The sequence below is a fragment of the Canis lupus genome, chromosome X (genome assembly GCF_003254725.2).
Source record: "Canis lupus dingo isolate Sandy chromosome X, ASM325472v2, whole genome shotgun sequence".
NCBI classification, from domain to species: Eukaryota; Metazoa; Chordata; class Mammalia; order Carnivora; family Canidae; genus Canis; species Canis lupus.
In genome coordinates, this window is record NC_064281.1 from 55716563 (window position 1) to 55738526 (window position 21964).

Genomic DNA, 21964 nt, shown 5'->3' on the forward strand with positions numbered 1-21964 from the left:
TTTCTCATATAATACTTCACATTTTCCACAATTTTGGAACTAGAGTATCTGGTGGGGGCAGGGGTCAAATCTAGCACATTTTACTAGTAACTAGATAATGAAAAATATGAATCCAACTGCAAAATAATGTTTTCCTTATATCTAAATCAATTAAAAACTTGATAAAAAGTTGACTGTTGTAAAGAGGATCCAATCCATTTATGAAAATGAGTTGAACAATCAGGTTCCACCTGAGAAATTGTTGACTAAGCTGAAGAAATTAAGAGAAAATGTTTGCCAAAGGAAAGTTTCACCAAAAATTGCTATCATAGGAATCTAACATCATGTAATTTTTCTTTAATAATAGTTTCAGTTCCATGGGTCTTTATTTGTTATGGCAATTTGTATCAGTTTAAGGACAGAAAAGGCAACAATTTCTAAATTGGTGACATACATTTAAGATTTTTTAAATGTAAGGCCATTAAAAAATATACAAACCCCTGGTTGAAAATGAAGGCAACAGAAAAATTCAACTTTTCACAACAAAAAAAAAGTAGCACAATCTTAAAAATAATTGAGAAAAGAAAGTCAATTCTAAATTCTAAATCTTTCTAAACTATGATATTGGGCAGCCCTGGTGGTGCAGCTGTTTAGCACCGCCTGCAGCCTGGGGTGTGATCCTGGAGACCCAGGTTCGAGTCCCACGTCGGGCTCCCTGCATGGAGCCTGCTTCTCCCTCTGCCTGTGTCTCTGCCTCTCTGTGTGTGTGTGTGTGTATGTGTGTGTGTGTGTCTATGAAAAAATAAACAAAATCTTGGGATCCTTGGGTGGCACAGCGGTTTAGCACCTGCCTTTGGCCCAGGGCGCGATCCTGGAGCCCACCTCGGGCTCCCGGTGCATGGAGCCTGCTTCTCCCTCTGCCTGTGTCTCTGCCTCTCTCTCTTTCTCTCTCTCTCTCTCTCTCTCTCTCTCTCTGTGTGACTATCATAAATAAAAAAAAGAAAAAATAAACTATGAGATTAAAAATCGTTTTCAGTGTTTACGTAAATTCTGCTTTTTTTCACATGAATATGTCTCTTTAACACTATCTTTTGAAAATAGGCCATTTCAGGAGACAACAATTTTTATTCTAAAACTCTCATTTGGGGGATCCCTGGGTGGCGCAGCGGTTTGGCGCCTGCCTTTGGCCCAGGGCGCGATCCTGGAGACCCGGGATCGAATCCCACGTCAGGCTCCCGGTGCATGGAGCCTGGTTCTCCCTCTGCCTGTGTCTCTGCCTCTCTCTCTCTCTCTCTGTGTGACTATCATAAATAAATAAAAAAATTTCAAAAAAAATGTTGGTTTTAAAAAAAAAAAAATAAAAAAAAAATAAAACTCTCATTTGGGCAGCCTTGGTGGCTCAGCGGTTTAGCGCTGCCTTCAGCCCAGGGTATGATCCTAGGGACCCGGAATCGAGTCCCACGTCAGACTCTCTGCATGGAGCCTGCTTCTCCCTCTGCCTGTGTCTCTGCCTTTCTCTGTGCGTGTCTCTCATGCATAAATAAATAAAATCTTTAAAAAAGTAAAACTTTCATTCAACTTTACTTTGGGTTGAATACACAAGCAATGTGCTCTCAATGCATAGAAATCACAACAGAGAGCAGCAAAGGACAGTGGGGGGTCGTGGATTAAGGAGAATGTGATAATTCACATTGTGATTTTTTTTCTGCCCATGATAGAAGATAATTCACACTTCTAAAATCTCAAGACTTTCCTTTGTAAGGAGCTAAAAGGAAGCTCAGGACACCTTGCCTACACTTCCCTACTCCTGAACAAATTGATTAGTCTTTTCGTCAAAAATTCTAAGAGTTGTAGCAGCAAAAGATTTTAATAGCAATGAAAGTTTGTAAACCATATTTCAATTGTTTTCTTGAACTCAGAGTGCAAGATGCAGGGTTCTCCTAATTTTCATTAATGTTTCTCCTGTCACTAATCTTTCATTTTGTTTGGCAAGGGCAGATTTTTAATTAAGTCCATTCTGGTATAACATAACAAAGTGAGACAGGTATTACAAAGAACACACCTGCATGAATCATGATACTCGGTCAGTCTGATAGGGTTAATTGCAGATTCAGGCAACTATGGCCCTGAATAACAAAAAGCTCCGTTTTCAGAGTCCCTGGTTGAATATTTAATCAGATCAGGAATTTGTCCATCCACATCTGGTTGTTCATCAAAGTGAAACCCTCTGTTTGAGTGTTCAATTCTGGTGTGAAGTGTTTACCATGGGAGCGAAAGCTCGAGCTGATCTTTTTAAAAAAGATTTTATTTATTTCAGAGAGAGAGAGAGAGCAAGAGCAGGAGGAGAGGGGGAGAGACAGAGAAGCAGCCTCCTTGCTGAGCAGGGATCCAGATGCCATACAGCACTCTGGGATCATGACCTGGGCTGAAGGCAAATGCTTAACCAACTGAGCGGCCCAGGCACCTGAAAGCCCCAGCTTAGAAGGTAACAGTCATCAGAACTATTGAGAACAAGAAAAGAACCATCTGGCACATTGACTAGATTTTCCTTCTGCCTCCCGGTATGTGACTGGTTTCCAGTATCATCTTTATTTCACAAGTTTTTTTCAGCAACACTGTAAAGCTTGTCACAACCATATGACCACTACCTTCCATTGAGTCATAAACTCTTACAACCCCAGGAGCAGAGTCAGGATCAAAATTCAAATGATAGCACATAATTTTAGACACAAGGATGTCTGTGCTGGTGAGTCCACTAAAGTTCCTTTGGATGTGATTATTCTGCATTGGAGGTAGTGATGATGAGCGTGGGGGGGACATCATCATGACTTGCTCTTGGCCTCTGCAATGTGACACCCATGGTGTCAACAAGCCATTAACAGACGGATCCACAAAGATCTCTGGGGCAATGACTGTAGGCCCTGGTCCACTTGACTTCCATTTTCGGAGAAAGAGTACCCTCCCATCCACTTGAGAAGGAACCCTAGAAACTTCCATGGGAGAAGTGTCTGCAGGCACAGAACACCAGATGCAGTACTGAGTCCAGCAGACACGTGTTCATTGAGGTGATGATGCAAGCGTCCATTCTGAGATTCTGGACTCTTTTATGAATTATTTTTTTCCTGGCAAACAGTTGCAGGCTGAAGACTGTGAGGAATCTTTTCAAACGTCATTCCGTGCTGGATTTGGATTGGGAGAATGAACCAAAGCTGTGCCTCTTGCCTCCTCCATTTTGATCCACCTCTCCTTAGAGTTTGTGGGTCAAGAGGCACAGGGTAGGACGTTAGTGGTGATGGCCAAGGGCAGTGGACTTTATTGGTCTTTGAGCTCTCAGATCTTTAAAGACTCTCGGGGCTGAGAGAGGAAAAGGTATCCTCAGCTGGCGGAGCTCCCAGAGGGTGTGTTCCCCTCGCCTTTCTGCTTTTGTTCTGCAGAAAGCCGCCTCTTTACCCGTTAAGCTGTGACTCTTTGATCTATTTCCCCCACACCGTTTTAATCTCCACTGTGGCCATCACAGCTGGCCAGATGTCCACCTTAGCAGCTACCAAATAAGGAGTGGTATTTTCCCAACACTGGCTAGGGATGGTTATTGTACCACCACGAAGTCAGTTTCCCGGTTACTTTTATTCAGGTTCAAAGATTTCTGGAAGGTTTCGGGGACTACTTCCCGGTTGCGACTCGTTCTCCGATCCCGGGGTGGGGGTTGGGGGGGGGCTCAGTCTCTCTCTGGAAGGTTATTCGCGAACATCTGGAGAGCCTGCGGGGCTCCATGCACCCGCGTGTGTGTCTCCAGCTTCATTTAACCCTTGGAGCCATTTCCGGCGGCGGCGCGGCGGGTGGTGGCGGCGGCGGCCCGGCCAGAGCCTGACTCCCGCTCGCTCGCCCAAAGCCGGCGCGAGTGCCGAGAGATGTGTGTGGGTTTAAGCCGCTAAACGTTGTGGTAATCTGCTGCACGTTAACAAAAACCGAATGCGCCATCGGTGATGTTAGCGGGCAGGCAAAGTTTGGGGCTGGGGTGGAAGAAGGGGCTGGTTTGTTTCGGATGATTCTGACTTTAGAATCGCTGCACGTCACAGGGAGAGAGAAAAAATAAATAACTAGAAATTGGTGTGCAAGAGAATACACCAAAGCATCCTCTCCAATGCCCCTGGTCGGGCCTCCAGCCCAAAGTGACTAGTTCCCTCTCCAGATATTTACAGACCTTAATGCATTTTCTCACCTAAATAATACTCTTCTGTTTTATGCTCCGGTGGCTTTTTGTGTCTACCTGACTGGGCTTCGAATTCCTTGGGGGCAAAGATCTCGTCTCCTTGGGGGCAAAGATCTCGTCTCGTTGGTTTTTGTGCCCCCCACCGTGCCTTGCACAAAGAGAGGGGCTAGTAAAAGTAACTTGCCAAAGAAGGTGTGTTTGTCCAATGAGTAAGTCCTACAAACTAAACCTTTCAGGTGCTATTCCTGGAAGGCACCTGGAGGGGGTTCTTGAGACTTCAGCTGGGGTTTTTCCCGATTGAACCCCTGTGAGCCTCACCGTCCAGCCTTTCACAGCAGCAAAATATACCATAATATCCTCTGACACTTCTCTCAGGATAAGGAAAATTAGACCACAAGTATGGATATGCTAAATAGGCTGCCTGACAGGGAACATGATCTGACACTGAACAACAGAGTTTTACTTAATTAGCTAGCACCCACTAATCAGGAAGGCCTCAACATCTGCCAGTGGAATCTGAGAAATCTGTTCTAAAAGTTGAAAAGCTGAATTTATTCGCCACAGATGGGGCATCTGCAAGGAGAAGGGAGCAAAAAGGTGTTCCCAGTTAAATCAATTTGAGAGAAGAGGTTGGTACCCAATTTCTAGAGAGAGTTTGTGTAGGGAACGTTGTCTTTTTCCCTGCATGTGACTATTAATCATCGGATGTGATGGAAGAAATTTTCATGAATTTTCTCTGCATTCACAAATGTAATGAACAGCTTGTGAACTGTTTTGAAGAAACTGAAGTAGAACTCGAGGGCTTAGGTGGGTTTTTAGATTTTTTAATTTATTTATCATAGTCAAATGACTGGGTAGTAGAAACGTTTTGAAGAAATTCACTGACCTGTTTTCTGAGATCAAGGATAACTTTTTTTTTTTTTAATAAAAACGCTCTGAGAGATCCAACTTGTTCCCTCCATGGGCTTATAATAATTTCTTGCTGATGTGGCAAGTTACTTTAAATCCTTTCTGCAAGGAGATATATATTAATACCAGTGTTACAAAATATCTGAACAATGGGCTTGAAACTATGAGAATTTAAGAGTTGATTTGTTCAGGGAAGTGGAGGCAATTCAGACTCAATCTGGATGTGTGGTTTTAGGTAGTTAGCAAGTGAATTCAACTGTCATTGTTGAACTGCTTTGAGCTAAATGGAATCATTGATGGTTAGTATATACAAAGCTATCTGGTGGCAGTAAAGTTAAGACTCAGGAGAGAGTCAAGGATTTTGACGAATACGAATCATCTTTAAAATTTTTTTATGGTTGCCTTTGGAATACAAACTCTCAGCATGTCCCTGAGTTATGAAGCATTTGCCCTAATGCTGTGGGAGGAACTACACTGAACACCCAGATGATTTTGAAATTTCGGACTATATGGGTGCGATCTGAGATGTCTGGGTTCACTTGGCCCTGTGAAAGTATCAGTGTTTTTCATCAAAAGTGCTTAAAACCAGTGTCTGGAATCAGAATTAAGACTCGTCAAATTATAACCTTCTCTGCCATCATTTTGAACAACAGCTCAGTCTTTGAAATATAAACCTTTAAATGCACTTGCTCAGATTGATCCCTCGACCCTGTAACTATCAATTTTTACCTGAATAAAGTTGATGAAATATTTTAGACGCCTCTGGCACTGATATGAAAAATCTACATTACCGGCTAGGCAACAGACTATAACAACTCCGACAAAAATATTCCCGTCGTATAGACGGAGTTATTTAACCCTCCGCTTCGCTATTGAAAAACTTGGCCGCTCCTGCCCCAGCCAGTGTCCTAAGCGCCAGTAGGGTTGACAGAGTTGCTCGCATGCGCTCTCGACACAATCGTGTTTGTCGCAATGGGCCCTGGGCGGAAGGTTACACGAGAGCTAGCGACTTTGATTATAGTCATTTTGTCGGTAGCGCTGGTTACCGCGCTACTTCCGCGCTGGTACTTGATTGTAACAGAAAGTAGTTCCGGCCCGTGTTGTTTCGGCCGAGGAGCCGTCGCCGCCATTTCAAGACCGTGAGAGGTAGATGGCCAACCAGAGTTCCTAAGGTTCGAAACCTGTGACTGCTGCCGCCTCTTAGGCCTGCCAAAACACTGGTACGGCTGCCGCCCTCTTCCTACTACCTCCAGAAACATTCTTGCCAGTAGTGGCGGCAGCGGGTCAATTACCCTCCTCTCGTTCTCAAGAAGCTCCAGATGGCGTCTTCCGTGGGCAACGTGGCCGACAGCACAGGTACCGGTGTCCGTTCTACCTTGGCAGATGCCCTGTTGGGGTCTCGCGCCGTTCTCTCATCACTCCCTTCCTTCCCCCGGCCATCCTCATTACATCAGTGGCATTGCTGAGCTTTCCGTCGTCTACCGGCATCTGTTTTTGGGTTTTCCTCTGTCGTCCGCTCCTTGTACATTTCCTCATTCTTGCTTCCTTTCTGCTTCCATTTTTTTCTTGTTTAATCCCATCAATTTTCTAGCTTCCTACTCTTTCGGGACGCATCTATCACACGTGTGCTCTTAGAATGTCTCGGAATGGACTGCATTGGAATCTCTGCCCTTTCACTCTCCTTCGCAGCAGTTTTCTCCCCTCATTCAGGCCACCGTCCCCACCTCTCTGCCCTCCCGACCCCCGTCCAGCCCTTTCCCCTTAGCCGGATTTGGTTCTTCTCTGTCAGTCTAGGGCGGGGGTGCCATTCCGGTGTAATCATGTCCTCACTTTGCATCACCCGAGGACGAGCAAAAGCTCTTTGGTGTGCTGTAAGTAATCTCGAGAAGAGGGGATACTGAGCAACACCCCGCTAAGCATCGCCTTTTTGGTGTTCCTTCTGTCGAGCGGCCCCGGTTTAGATTGGAAATTTCCAGGGGTTCCTTTTGCCATCGCCCGATTCTACCCGCTGCCCCCAGCCTGGATTTCCCATTCTGTCTTTCCTCCCCTCCCGCGGGGAACCACACCCTTCCCTTCGCGAGGTTGCCAGCCCTGCGGTCCACTTCCTACCCTTTGGGGAGAAACCATGCTGGAGCTTAGCTGGTGCCTGGGCATTGACCACCCTGCCCGCCGAATGCCTGCTTTGTGTTACTTTCTCCCTGTATTCCTCCGCCGCCGCCTCTGGGTCTTCCATCCCCATTCTTTAGCTTAGTATCTCTTTATTCATAGGGTGTGTATTTTTTTAAGTTTTCATCCCTGCTTGAAGAGTTTGTAAAGCAACTGGAGTGTAGCTGCACAAGTGCAAGGCGGTTGCCCTTTTAGACAATTCAATCGAGAGCATTCTCTACTAAAAATAAGAGAAACAAATTATAGGAGTGTCCTTCAGCTGCCTTTCCATATTGAGGCTATTTGGGGCGGAAGGAGCGGGGGGGAACTGGGCTGCGGTTCTTAGGTTTCTCACGAGGTTATTTTGTTGTTTCTCAGTTGAGACATATCAAGGGTTTTAGTATTTGTGGACATTGTGCAGTAAGTAGTAGGCGAATCTTCAGTTGCATCTTATGTGAGATTGTGGGTAGTGGGATTTATAATTTGTGTTCTCATTTCTGCCAGGGATCCTTAAAGATGGAAGATTTTGTACTAGCTGGTCCTTTTCTGTGTGTATTTTGTTTGAGGACGTTGTCATTTCAGGTGTTGATATTATCAAATAAGGGGCTTTGAAAAGTTGACAAAGTTATGTGTTAAAACGAGGAGCTAGGAAGTTAAGAGATTTGTCTAAAATGTGATTAATTCATTAGTTTCTATTTGAGAAACTTTACCCGGATTTGGATGGGAGTCTGCTCTTGTGTAGTGGTCAGCTTTACATTCTGTCAGGAAATTTACTTTGCTTTCCTGAGTATACAGATCACTTGCCAGCCCTAAGGGTTGGGGAGCAAGGCTCAAATTTGACTTGTCACTGTGACCTTGGTAGAATTTAAATAATTTGTACATGGTTTCCTATTCCAAACTTCTAATGAAAGTGCTATGGTCAAATTCCTAGTAATATATCACTGTTTAAGTGTTTACAGTGGAAACTTAGGCAGTCTGTTGTTTTACTCGCAGTCTCTGGGCTTTAGCTATACGCTTTCTCATTATGAATTTGAATTAAGTCACTTACACAGAGCAAAGTGTTTTTCATTTGTTGTTCATTCTGTCCCACTTTATCGAATGGTTTTATATTTTAGCATTTTCCCATTCTTAAAAATCATTGCAGTTGTAGGTAACTGGTTTATATAGGGTTGTTTGCAATGTCTTAATCCTTTTAGTGTCAGAGCTTTTTGGAAAATGCTCGTCTTAAACCAGCGTGGGTGGAATTTAGCTAATTTGGTCTCCACCATGAATTTGGGATAATAGAGGAGCAGTATAATCTTGGGTCTTTATTTAAAACGTTTGATGATCCCTCTTAAGTATTTTGGTTCTTGAGAGACTAATTTATCTTATCAGCTGTTTTAAAAATAGCACCTTGACTTTTAGAGTTTCCCCCCCCTCTTATGCTGGCTTCTAGTATATCCCTTAATTTAAAAAATTAAATTGAGAAATCTACAAATAATAGGTGTAATTTTAAGAGTTAAAAGGCATCTGGTGCTCTCTCAGGTTAAAAGAGAGATTGTTACCAATATCCCACCCCCCCCCCCACAAATCCAACCTGAAACATGTGACAGAGTATTATGTTTCCAGTAGGATATTCTGACATTAAGTCTTTGTGACCTTGCAAATCACGTTTTATATTTTGTTTCTGTGTGTTAACTAAGGTATAGGGAATAATGTTTAGTGATCTTCAGATACTCCTTCTGACTTATATATAATTTAAAAGTACAAAGTATTTTTGTTCATAAAATGTAATCTTATTCGGAAGTGTTTTTATCTAGTCTGGGAAAGAAAAGTTAATGGTGTATTCTAAAAATGCCAATTCTGCACCTGATGTTAACTTGGAGGTATAAATAACGTGCAGAACACTCTAGTGCTTTACATAGTTTCAAGCGTTTTCATCTTTAAGTTTAATATACCATATTTTTACATTTTTTTGTTGGCATTTCTAACTTTTTGTTTTCCCCCCTCCTTCCCTCAAATGTTTTGATGATTCTCCAGAACCAACGAAACGTATGCTTTCCTTCCAAGGGTTAGCTGAGTTGGCACATCGAGAATATCAGGCAGGAGATTTTGAGGCAGCAGAGAGACACTGCATGCAGCTCTGGAGACAAGAGCCAGACAATACTGGTGTGCTTTTATTACTTTCATCTATACACTTCCAGTGTCGAAGGCTGGACAGGTAGGAGATGTGGGGGTACCTGCTGGTGATTGCTGCCTCTGGGTGCTGAGCTTAAAAAATGATACTTAAATATTTGAACTTGAAATTTTTTGGTACTAGGTTGCTAACTGAGCCACCAACGCACATCTGCTCTTTGCCCACTTGTGACATGCCCAGCTGCCAGTTTTTCTCCCCTTCTTTTGTGGTGATGGTTATATTATCAGTATGACAAGGGACCTTTTCTAGATTTTTCCACCTACATTTGCCTTCTTAACTCTGTTTAGGTAATAAATTATTCTTAGTATATATCTGAGCATCCAGTCTCACCTTTGTAAGATGTGTCAGCTTGAGAAATGGAAATGCTCAGAAATGATGGTATATATTGCTGTGGTAGGAGGTGCATATGTGGTTCAAATTGCAAATCCACACATCATTATGATATACTACTTTTAGCTAATCAGTTGAATTAATCAAAAGGGAAGAATCTGTGTTCTTATCCTTTTAATAAATTGCCATTCTGGCTTGTTTAAACATTTGAAGATGAGTGTCATTACATTTTATCAACAAATGTAAAAAGGATCACGCACATAGCATTTTCATTCTTGATCTTAGTGTTTATGCCTTACAATGTGGCAATTTGGTAAGAAAACTTTAATAAGATTTTATCTCCTAAGGAAAAAGAATTCCAATTTGAGATCTGGGATACCCCTACTTTTGAAAAACTTTGATTTCCAAAATTTTTCCTACTATACAGTAGCTAAAAGATAATGTATTGTTATACAGTTAGCAGTGATGGCGCAGGAGCTTCAGAAACTTAGTTGCTTACGGGCCATACCTTCTTTTTGTAACGTGCATACCCATGTGTCAACAATTTTCTTCGCTTTTTCCAGATCTGCTCACTTTAGCACTCTGGCAATTAAACAGAACCCCCTTCTGGCAGAAGCCTATTCGAATTTGGGGAATGTGTACAAGGAAAGAGGGCAGTTGCAGGAAGCAATTGAGCATTACCGGCATGCATTACGTCTCAAACCAGATTTCATCGATGGTTACATTAACCTGGCAGCCGCATTGGTAGCAGCAGGTGACATGGAAGGGGCAGTACAAGCTTACGTCTCTGCTCTTCAGTACAATCCTGTGAGTAAAAATTTTAATGGTTATTATTACAAAAGCCGAGAAAGAAACAGCTTGCTACTTCAGACATTAAATAGGTTTTTGCATGGAGTAAAGTTAAGAATTTAGAAATGTTCGTTTATTTAACATGGTTGAAATTGCTTTGACTGAATCTGTGTTGTTTTAAAAAATTCGCTTTATCTAGCAAGTTACATGAGGGAGCATGGAATTTATCCTTACTGCAAGAAATTCTACATCTCTTTAAACTGCCTGTAAAAGTGCAGAACATGACATAGTTTCTTTGGGTGGTTTTGATTTAAATTTGGGTATATTCTGATAGGTATTTGTAACAGTTAATTGATTTTCAAGGAGTAGTGGATAAAGGGCCTTAATCTGTAATATGAAATAGTTAAGATGCCACTATATGGATCAGTGACATGAAAAGTAGGCTGCAAAATTTGTTCCTCAGTAGCTTATTCTTCTTTCTTTCAACATAATTAAAAGTGGTAGAATTGAGGCAATAGTATCCAAACCAGGTTTTGGATTCGTTCTTAAATTTTTTGGTCTAAATTGCAGATTTTTTTTAAGATTTTATTTATTCATGAGTGACAGAGAGAAGCAGGCTCCATGCAGGAAGCCCGATGTGGGACTTGATCCCGGGACCCCAGGATCATGCCCTGGGCTGAAGGCAGACGCTCAATCACTGAGCCATCCAGGGTCCCTAAATTACAGATGTTTTCTGGCAAACAAGTGAGGCTCAGCTGGCAGACATTAAGTTCACACTGCGTTAGGGTCTTTGAAAGATACAAAAAAAAGTAAGACTGGTCCTTAGAACTTTTGATGTAGTTAGGGAAAGAAGATAGAAACTTAAGAGGTAATGATGGGGAGTGTAGGAATCCAGAAAAAATGAAGAATACATAACCAAGCTAAGTGGTCGGACGTTTAATTTTGCAACAAGTCTGGAAGTGATTAATTAAAGTAATTATGTTAGCTATCATTTATTGAAAATCCGCTATGTGCTCAGATACTGTGCCAGTTGTTTCAGATGTTGGTCTTAATGCTTACAATGATCCTTTGAAGTAGATGGTATTATTGCCAGTTTTACCAATTAAAAAAAATAGTCAAGGATCATGTAACTTTCTTGGGATCACACAGCCAGTAATGGTGAAGTAAGATATTAAAACCTCATTATAAATATCATTTTTTTTCTCTTGGTAGTCATTTTTAAAAATTTAATATCATTTTCTCTTGGTAGTCATTTTTAAAAATTCAAATGTAATTAACATTCAGGTGTACAGCATAGTGACTCAGCAATTCTGCACATTACTCAGTGCTCATCACAGTAAGTGTATCTTAATTCCCTTCACCTATTTACCCCACTTGCTCCCCTCTGGCAATCTCTGCTTTGTTCTCTGTTTAAGGGTCTGGGTTTTTGTTTGTCTTTTTTTCTTTGTTTCTTTTGATTGAGCTTGAAATATCTTGAAAGTAAACACAGAAGAGAAGAAATAAAATATTTTAAAAAGGGATGATGTGCCCAGAGGGCACCCATCCTGAAAGGCAGCCCTTGAGTAGAGTTTGAAAACCACTGACCACATCCTACTCTCCCTTAGTTCCTGTTTTACAGGTTCAGAAACTGCAGCTTAATTTAGTAATTTGTGCAAAAGATCTGAAATCACTTTTTAATTTTGACATCTATTGATTATTTTTCCAGTTAATTTTAAGACTTTAACATTTATTATTATTTTGTTCATTGCTTTTTGTATGGATACAATGAAAAGTCTCCCAGCTGCTCTTGGAGATAGCCAATGAAACTGATTTTTTTCTGTATCCTTTCAGAAATACTCAGTGTATGTAATATATAAATTAGAGTGGCTTTTTCTAATTTTTATTGCAGTACTATCTAGCTAGTTACCCCAAAGAATTATGGGGGGGAACCATGTATGTGCTGCCACTGGGGCTTGGAGCCTGTTCTTGCAAAGGCTCAGAGTTCACTTGTCCACCTAGTTGTCACAGTAAGTTCCTTCCCTTAATTAATCAGGGTTGGTTCCACCCTTCTCTTGTTGATTTAGTATGAACTCACTTTTGTCCTCTTACATAGCTGTGGCCCCACATCTTGAACTCTGATCCCTTTGGCTCTGGTTTCCAATTGTTTATATGTGTGGCAGAGCAGTCACTGATGCTGACCTTATATGAAACTGTAAGAGTATGATGAGAAGGGAAAACTAAAGTGGGAGACACAACCATGTTTTTCAATATCTAACCTGTTAATAGAAAGCTTGTCATTGTGCCCTACCAAAGAAGTAAAACAGTGTTAAAATACATCATGGGAGGGACGCCTGGGTGGCTCAGTGGTTGAGTGTCTGCCTTCTGCTCGGGGCGTGATCCTGGGATCTGGGATCAAGTCCCCCATCAGGCTCCCCGCAGGGGGAGCCTGCTTCTCGCTCTGCCTGTGTCTCTGCCTCTCTCTCTCCCCGTGTGTCTCTCATGAATAATAAATCAGTCTTTAAAAAAAATACATCATGGGACTACCCCTTGAACAGTTCTGCATTCCCATCTGGTTCTGTTTCTACTAGTTGAGGGTGCTCCTTTATTTCTGTGCCTTCACCAGTAAGAATGAAAAGGATTGTGCAAACTGCTTTGATTTCACCTAAATGACTATAGCAATCATGTTTTATTTCAGGATATCTAGTCTTTTTTTTTTTTAAGGATTTTTTAATTTATTCATTTGGGGGGGGGGAGAGCAAGAGTAAGAGCCAGCCCCAGCCCCCTGCCGATCTTTTGCAAAAGCAGGGGTAGAGGCAGAGGAAGAAGCAGAAGCAGACTTCCTGCTGACTTGGGAGCTGGATGTGGGCTCAATCCCAGAACCCTGGGATCATGACCTGAGCTGAAGGTAGACACTTAACCATCGGAGCCACCCAGGAGCCCTGCAGGATATCTAGTCTTTTTTTAAGATTTTATTTATTCATTTATGAGAGAGACACAGAGAGAGACAGAGGGAGAAAAAGACTCTGTGCAGGGAGCCTGATGTGGGACTTGATTCTGGATCCCAGGATCACGCTGTGAGCCGAAGGCAGACGCTCAACCGCTGAGCCACCCAGGCGTCCTGGATATCTAGTCTCAACTAGATTTCAGCTTACTGTCAAATGCCTTTGTCAGTTTGGTACTGACAGCGTGTCTTGAGGCTATTCCTAAATTGTGCTCTTGTTGGCAAGGAATTGTCCTGAATCATATAGATGCAGTTGGCATTCTATTGAAAATAGTTAAAATCAGGTTAGTTTGGTTTTGCAGCAGTGAAATGTTATGGTAATATTCTTGGTAATATGTTTTCAGCAGTGTTTATCTTTTCCAGTTAATGATAGAAATTATTCTGTGACTTGATTATAGAAATTTTGAGACTGAGATGCCTGGGTGGCTCAGCAGTTGAGCCTTCAGCCCAGGGCTTGATCCTGGAGTCCTGAGATTGAGCCCCACATCGGGCTCCCTGCATGGAGCCTGCTTCTCTCTCTGCCTGTGTCTTTGCCTCTCTCTCTCTGTCTCTTGTGAATAAATAAAATCTTAAAAATTTGTTTTAAGACTTAGAGCTGTTTTTATGTTCTGAATTGTCTTATTGTCTTCTGTAATGTTGGAGGACTTAATAATTTCACTGAAATTTTAGTCCACTGTATTGGAAGGTGTGATTGCAGCTGGCAGTCTTCTACATGATGGTTCACTACAATTCCCAAACCTGGCAGTCCCTTTTATGAATTATGTACAAAATTGTTCTTTGTAAAATGGCTATAACTCTGAGTTGCTCTAAGGATCTCTGTTGGTTGTGGAAATGTTGCTTTGGCTTTGACTGTGGATGCATAATGTTGAGAGCTACTGGCATCCTGACTACCATGTTACTGTCACATTGTTATGGTTGTGCTAAACTGTGGAAAACCATATATTTCTATTTCTCTCTGCTTTTTATTGTTTGCTGTGCAAATGTCACATTTAAATATTTGAGTGCTTATTGTGTGCGTAGCGCTGTATTGGGAATTGGGGTGATGTGCAGGGAGAAAAAGTTTGAGGATTATAGTATGAGCTGGGACCTGACCCATAAAGAGAAAAAGGGCGTAAGTTCCTTGGGTGATTATTGTTAGAGAGTATTAATCAGAAGACTTTCTTGAGTGGGTGCTTATAACCTAAGCATTCTGTAGGGAGGTAAATAGCAAGTAGACTTCCTTGGCTGAAGTGGTGAGTCAAGTAGTAACAAGAAGTGAGTGTAGTAGAGGAGAGTCCATTTGAAGATTTAGAAAGAATAGAGAGGCTGAGGAGGTTAAATTTAATTTGAGAGGCATTTAAGAACTACTGTAGGTTTTTATCAACCTGATTTTAGTTTGTATGTGTATATATAGATGTGGGTAGGGATGGGGGCTCTAGGAAGAAAGGCAGGAAATAAATGCTATTTTATTTTAGGAGGGGTGGTTATATATGAAATTCTTACTCATTCTGAAGCAGTCTTAGGTTTTGAACTTTTGGGAGAATAGTGGTATCCTTGAATTTCCTAGAAATCTGCTGTTTGCGCATAGACATTTGGATCCCCAAATGGGAGAATTGGGTTTCAGTATTATATTTAATATGAAGTGTTTTACCTTTCTCTAAAATTGCCTCGTTGATTATCTTACAGTAATCTTGAAGATAATCTATTTTTAACTGTAGGCATTGTGTTAACTGGATTTAGTATGGTGTAATGGATCAAAATGATATTATTAAATATAAATATAGATAGACACTGTCAGGACTTGGATGGCATCCACCCAAGAGTTGATAGAAATTAGAAGGTAAAAGTATAATAGTTGGCTAAGATATATAGTCCATTAGGGTCACTGTTGGAGAATTACTGCAAGATTTTGATTATTATGGCTCAGAAAAGGCATAGGAATTGGTAAAAGTCCAAAGATAAATAACTGCAATAATCAGGTATGGGTAGAAGGAGCTTGTATGAACAGATCGGATTGTTTGGTTATGTTTGGCCAAAACAGAATGGTAACCCTTAAAGTTTAGGAAGAAAAATTATACGAAGTACATGGCAAGATTATAGAATCATTACTTCTGAGTATAAATGGGTTAAAAATGTTTAGACTCATTAGAGGAAGATAAACCTGTAATAAGATTAATGAAAAAAAATAAGATTAATGATACCTATGATTCTTGTTTTGAGAATTAGTATTCGCCTTTTGTATTTGAGATCATGGGAGATAATCATTTTCTCCCAAAACACTATAGGCATTGCTGGATGGACAGGACAGATCAGGTAGATCATGGAACTGACCCAGTATGGGCAACCATAACAGTGTTCTGTGGCAGCCTGTGTTTTTGCTGGCTGACTTTTTGGTTCACTTGATGGATGATGGTATACAATCACAAAAGCTGTTTATCAGTTAAATTAATCACCTGATTCTGGAAACCATAATACAGTTGTGCATAGAATTATATATATGATGATACTTTGGCACAATTGGGAAAATTTCCCTTACTGGGACTTAATTTAAGGCTCTTTTACCCTTAGAACAGTTTGGAATGATAAGCTTACTCCCTACTGCCATTGTTTGTGCTTGTTGACTGATAGATTTGAATGACAAAGGCAAACAAGGACAAATAAAAATTTAAGCTCACTATTCTGATGAGTCTTTCATACTGATGAACGGACTGGTGAGTCAGATGACTAGCAACACAATTATGCTGCTAATAAAAAGCAGAGTCAACTGCTTTTCATTATTCACCCACTCAATTCTAATGGCACTTAATACTAATGAGTAATCTAGTGGCAGGTGCCAGGATTGAAGCTTTGGTTGGATGGTAATCCTTCTGTCTAATACTGAAATGAAGTCAAGGTTTCTAAATATGCCTGACAGCCTAAGGGTAGATTTGCTGATAGCCAGTCACAGCTAAATACTTTTTTTCCACTATGGAAAATTTTTGGCTCTTGATACTGGAGTGATTCATCATAACCTTTGAACAAATATTTGATGCTTTTTTTTTTTAAGGTGACATTTTAGAGAGAGGAGAAGGTATAGTAAGGTCCATAGTCTTTTATCTGAAACTGGTGGGATCAAATGCATTTCAAAATTGACAATTTTTAAGATTTTAGAAAGATGGTAATACCATGTATAAAACTCCCAGGTGGGTCTGGAACAGCACCTTCTAGTAAAACATTATTATATTTCTGCAGCAGAAAGTATGAGTATTTACACTAAGTAGGATCAATAAATTCTATAAATAACTTCATGTCAGATCTGGTCAGGTTTAATCATCAGATAAGTTTATGGAATTTGGAATTGAGGATGTGGGATTGTGGTTCTGTAAATTGTCAAGCAGTATCTTTAGTTGGTAGAATAAAAGGACAGTGAGCTAAATGCATAAAAGTAATTTCAAGGTATTTTTGATTGACAGTATAATGAATGAATATCTCTTGGTTTCTAGGATTTGTACTGTGTTCGCAGTGACCTGGGGAACCTGCTCAAAGCCCTGGGTCGCTTGGAAGAAGCCAAGGTAGGTGTTTGATAGAACACATTTAAACATCAGTGTTATGAAAACTTTTACTTTTTGCCAAGTCTTCAACTCTTCATTGAGCTATCTCCAAAAAAAAAAAAAAAAACAGTCCTGTGAAACTGAGGAAACTGACGGCATGAATCACCTCAGACTAGAGCAGGGCCAGGCTTTGGCGTATCTGTTCTAAATCTGGGGGTAAAGCAAGAACCTGAACATTTTGGAGCCTTTCTGCTGAGCTAGATCATCTTTATAACAATGGGCTCCATCATGATCTTATGTGGGAATAAGTAACATTCCTTCAAATCTGAGGCTTGCCTGCTGGTGACAAGCAGAGCGCCTGTGATTTGGCTCAAGACTCCTATATGATGCAGGTGCCATTGAAAATGCTGCTCTTCTAAGTCCTTTGTGGCTTGTAAGTGGAGAAGAATTTCATCCAAATGTTACCCTGTAATACTGGCATTTAAAATTCTTACTTAACCTTCCTCCCTTCATCTTCCTTACCCTTTTTACAGTGGAAGAAAGGCTGTTAAAATTATTGCAAATTAATAATTGGAACATCCTGCCCCTTCTTGTCCCCACTTCCTTCCCTAAGTTCCTTTTTCTTCTTTTCCAACCCTAGTTGTCTACCTTCTTTTCTTCCTTACTTTTATTCCTCCCTGCCCTACCTCCTTGAAAAAAAAAAAAAAAAAAGGACAAAGCTGGTTTGTTTGGGAAATGGACTGATCGAAAGAAAACTTGCCAAAGTGGAAAGGTGGCTTTTAGCATTCCGTGTTTCCAAATAATGAATTTGAACACCAGGTTGGGTTATTAAAGCTTTTGGTATAATTGTAAATTAAATTTACAAATGAAATTGTCTTGTTACAAGCCACCTTACGCAACCGCGCTGCAGGGGTGAGGAGTGGGGAGAAACCAGAATGCTTCTGAAACTCCCACCTGTTGCTCTGAGCCCCACGCGCATGCTAATGCGTGGAGTGTATGCGCAGCGTAGCTGTCTGTTTGACTGCTTCATCCAGGGAGGGAGAAGGCTTTTCAGCACCATCTGATGTTAAAAGGCACTAGTTTTAAGTGCATAGCTCATAAATTCTGCTGACACTTTGGATTAATCTTTATGTAGGTTTCCAGCTAATGAATTGTAATGGATTTCAATCTTAGCTGATAAATCTAATTGGTAATTTATAGAACAAATATTTGATAAGCTCCAATTAATTGTCACCCCACCAAGCGGACAGCTAACATGAATTGCACTTCACTGCAGCTTTAGAGATCGGTTTAGGCTGAGACATTGCGCCTGCCTTAGGTTGCTGACTTCTTTATTTCAGAGCTCTGGAGACACCTAGTTTGAAAAATGTTTATTCTGTTTTTGTGAGAACTTAGTGAACAAGAACATACTCTTGAGTGAAATGCAATGTATTTCTTTTGTAATCAGTGCATTTGAAAATTCAAGCCAGCATATTCCTAGTAGATGGAAACAAAATTAAGTTGTCTTTGTAGAAAACGAAGAGCCTTTCTTCCAGCAAAAAATCCCTGCTTATGCAATAGCCCTGATTAACCCTCTCCCTTCTGCATGTTTCCCATGTTACAGACTTGAGACTGTCCTCATTCCCATATGTAATAGACATCCAAAGAATTTCAATTGCTTTGTTGAACTTTTACTAATGATCTTGTTTTTATTTTCTCTCTTGTTTTTGGTTTTTCACCATTGATATTGTATTTAGAAGGTTTCAGGTGGGTGAAACCTCCTATTCCATGCGTAAGGTGCCTCGCTGAAGGGAGCTCGAGGCCTGGATCTAGGGCAGACACACACCTCCTCCTCTTCCAGCAAGGAACGCACCGAAAAGTCACATGATGAGAAATATGGTAACGGGTTTGTAACTGCCACAGCAAAACAATTTGCCTCCATGCCTGAATCTTCTGTCTTGTGGCTTCAGAAACAGCTTAAAATAATTTTATTTACAAGCAAGTTATGTAAGAGAATGTTTTATACTATAGCCACAATTCTGTGAAAGATAAGTAAAAGTTAATTGATATTAAAAATTATTAGAGATAATTTACTAGTAAAAGCTTCTAACTCTTCTTGTTGTTCATTTTTTTCCTTTTTTCTTCTTTGTTTGGATTGCAGCATTCTGCTCTTCTGATGATGCGCTGTGACCCTGCAGTAGCGCAAAGGCTGCGCCGCGTTAATGCGCAATGCGTGCAAATGAGCCCCTGTGAACGGTTGACTAGATGAGTAATCTGATTGACTGGCTCCCTCAGTCCTATTGTGTAGCCTTTTTGGATAAAATTGGGTTTTAACATACCTCGAGTCCAACTAATCTCATTAAACAAATATTCTCTATGGGCCTGTCTAGTAGATTAATGGATCTGGTTGGCCGTTTGCTGCGTCTAGGGGTGTTCTATGTAGCGCAGCAGTTCGCAGCGATTGCGCAGCGCGATGCTGTTAGGTTGCGCAAGCGATGTTTGCGCTCGCATTACAGGGACCTCAACCTAGGTGCAATCCTGTCATATGAGGTTTCAGCTTCAGTCCCCTTTGGGAGTCAGGGACATTGTGAGGATGTAACTTTTATAGCCTGGCTTTCTCATACCTAACATAGCAGAACAACATTTTTCTCCTCAGTAGCAGAGTTTTGATGTTAGTGAGGAACATTATCATTTAGAGCAGCATTTCCCAAAATGTGTTTCATAGTTTTCTAATAAAATGTCCAATGAGAAAAAGAGTTCCATGATCAACTAAGTTGAAGGGAATCCTGTATAAACTATTAAAGGCTAAGGGAAGTTCTGTAGCAAAGAAACTTGCTTTCTGTTTTTCTAATTTATTTGATCATGAAATGCTTTTTTCTAGTGATATCTATTAACATTTTTAGAACATGCTTTGGGAAACTGGTGAGGGGTGGTGGGGGGGTGGGAAAACTTAACTTTGAGTGGCACCCTCTAGATATGACTTGAAAACCTAGCAAAAGGCCTTAGGTGTTCAGATAAGAGAAGTCCAGCATAGAGTTTTAAGGCAACTGACTTCCCAGATAAGTCCCAGTATAAAGGGTTGGCTCTTGGTTAGCAGAACTGAACATGGTGGTTTGCACTTGGGTTCTGGTGGCGCAGGCGCAGGAGCAGCCAGCTGTGGCAGCGCATTAGTTTTGGCGCAAGCGAGCCTATGCTGCAGGGTCACTTTTGGCTGGTCAGAGAAGGAATAATGATATCACCTTCTTCCCCTCCCCAATCTTTTTTTTTTCCCTTTACAAATTTTCCCTTTTCCCTTTACCTCCTTCCCCTCCCATCTTCTTTCATTAACCCCTCCTAAAGGCATGTTATTTGAAAGCAATTGAGACGCAACCGAACTTTGCAGTAGCTTGGAGTAATCTTGGCTGTGTTTTCAATGCACAAGGAGAGATTTGGCTTGCAATTCATCATTTTGAAAAGGTTAGTAATGAAATTAATAATTGGTTACTTGTGAAGTGCTTCAGGGTGTTTTTACTTAGAACCAAGTAATAGGCCTTTACTTAATCAGTCACTTAATCTCTTTGTTTCTCGGACAGTATTACAGCATTTGCCAAATGGGATATGATATGGCAGTTTTAGTTTTGTTTGTAAAGATTTTATTTTTTTAAGTAATCTCTACACCTGATGTGGGACTAGAACTCATGACCCCAAGATTGAGATTTGCATGCTTTACCAACTGAGCCAGCCAGGTGCCCCCCTGCTTCCCCGGCAGTTTCCCATTTTGCATTGAAAATGTACTTAAGTAATTAAAAATCCTTTTTTTGAACGGGCAACTTTAAAGGAAAGAAGCCGGGTTTCTTGGTCAAAAGGCTGATTTTAGATTGGGGTAGGAAATGTACACAGTCTGGAGTGCCCTGTCATACCAGAAAGCAAGGAAGCTTTGATACATTACTTTGATTATGTCGAAAGGACTGAAGAGGCAACTGAAAGAGGCTTACCTGGCTAAAGAGCTAAAGATGGGACTTGAACATTAGAAGGAATAGTAGTAACTGAGATATGTTGAAACTTGTCAAATGTGTTTAAATCCATGAGTTTATAAATATATTAAGAAGAAAGTAAAAAAAAAAAAAGAAAAGCATTGGTCAACTTTGGAAGATAAGGAGCAATTCATTTTGAAAACTGGTTAAAGTGGGAAGAATAAAGCATTTGTCTTCCTTCTCTTGTATGAACTGGACCTCAGGGTAACCCAGTAGTTGATAGGGGGGAGTTTCTATTTATAGCAATGTTCCAGCTAGTGAATGAAAAAGGAATACTAGAATCAGAGTATCACCATTAATAGATTTGGGCATTTATCAGTGGCAGAAGAGACACAGCCAGACACTATGTACTTTGTGATAGAAGTAAGTTAAGAGGAAGTATTTCTTTATGCTGCTTTAATATATTCACAATTACTCATAACCTTTGCCTTTTCAATATTTCAGTTAAAGTTTGCATTTATTACACTGTAGGAGTATCTACCTCTTGCTCAGTGGTTCTCTACCTTGATTGCACATGAGGAGCTCATAAAAGATAGGAATGTCCTGGTCCCATCTTCAGAGGGTCTAATTTAACTGGTACGTGAGAGAGCCCAGGCACCCTTTAGGAGGTGAATTCTTAATGTTATGGCAAGGGTTGAGAGTCACTGCTCTGTGTATATCTGGCCATGTTTTAAGACTACTTCAGATTTATTTGGATGAAATCATTTAATGGTTAGTATCTCCTTAATGTGTCTTACTGCATGTGCAGCTCTAATTACATATCTTACTAGGGTCTTACTGAATACGTAGTTCCTTTTTTAAAGATTTTATTTATTTATTCATGAGAGACACAGAGAAAGACAGAGACACAGGCAGAGGAAGAAGCAGGCTCCATGCAGGGAGCCTGACGTGGGACCTGATCCCGGGACTCCAGGATCATGCCCTGGGCGGAAGGGAGGCTCTCAA

The 21964-nt window shown here is 40.8% G+C and overlaps 1 protein-coding gene and 1 pseudogene across 3 annotated transcripts in view; one reads left to right on the forward strand and one right to left on the reverse strand.

Annotated features, from left to right (window-relative positions):
* Nucleotides 1-1929: 1929 nt before the first annotated feature.
* LOC112671913 (suppressor of cytokine signaling 6-like) lies at nucleotides 1930-3957 on the reverse strand (annotated as a pseudogene).
* A 2107-nt stretch (nucleotides 3958-6064) lies between these two features.
* OGT (O-linked N-acetylglucosamine (GlcNAc) transferase) overlaps nucleotides 6065-21964 on the forward strand; it is a 36510-nt gene continuing 20610 nt past the window's right edge. The window contains exons 1-5 of one of the 3 annotated variants that reach the window (XM_025466166.3): nucleotides 6065-6454; nucleotides 9263-9443; nucleotides 10313-10556; nucleotides 16980-17048; nucleotides 20346-20462. In XM_025466166.3, the coding sequence (XP_025321951.1) occupies nucleotides 6418-6454; nucleotides 9263-9443; nucleotides 10313-10556; nucleotides 16980-17048; nucleotides 20346-20462 (648 nt within the window). In that variant the 5' untranslated portion in view covers nucleotides 6065-6417. The remainder of the gene's footprint in view (nucleotides 6455-9262; nucleotides 9444-10312; nucleotides 10557-16979; nucleotides 17049-20345; nucleotides 20463-21964) is intronic. The other 2 variants (XM_025466167.3, XM_049107812.1) reach the window with 2 other exon arrangements.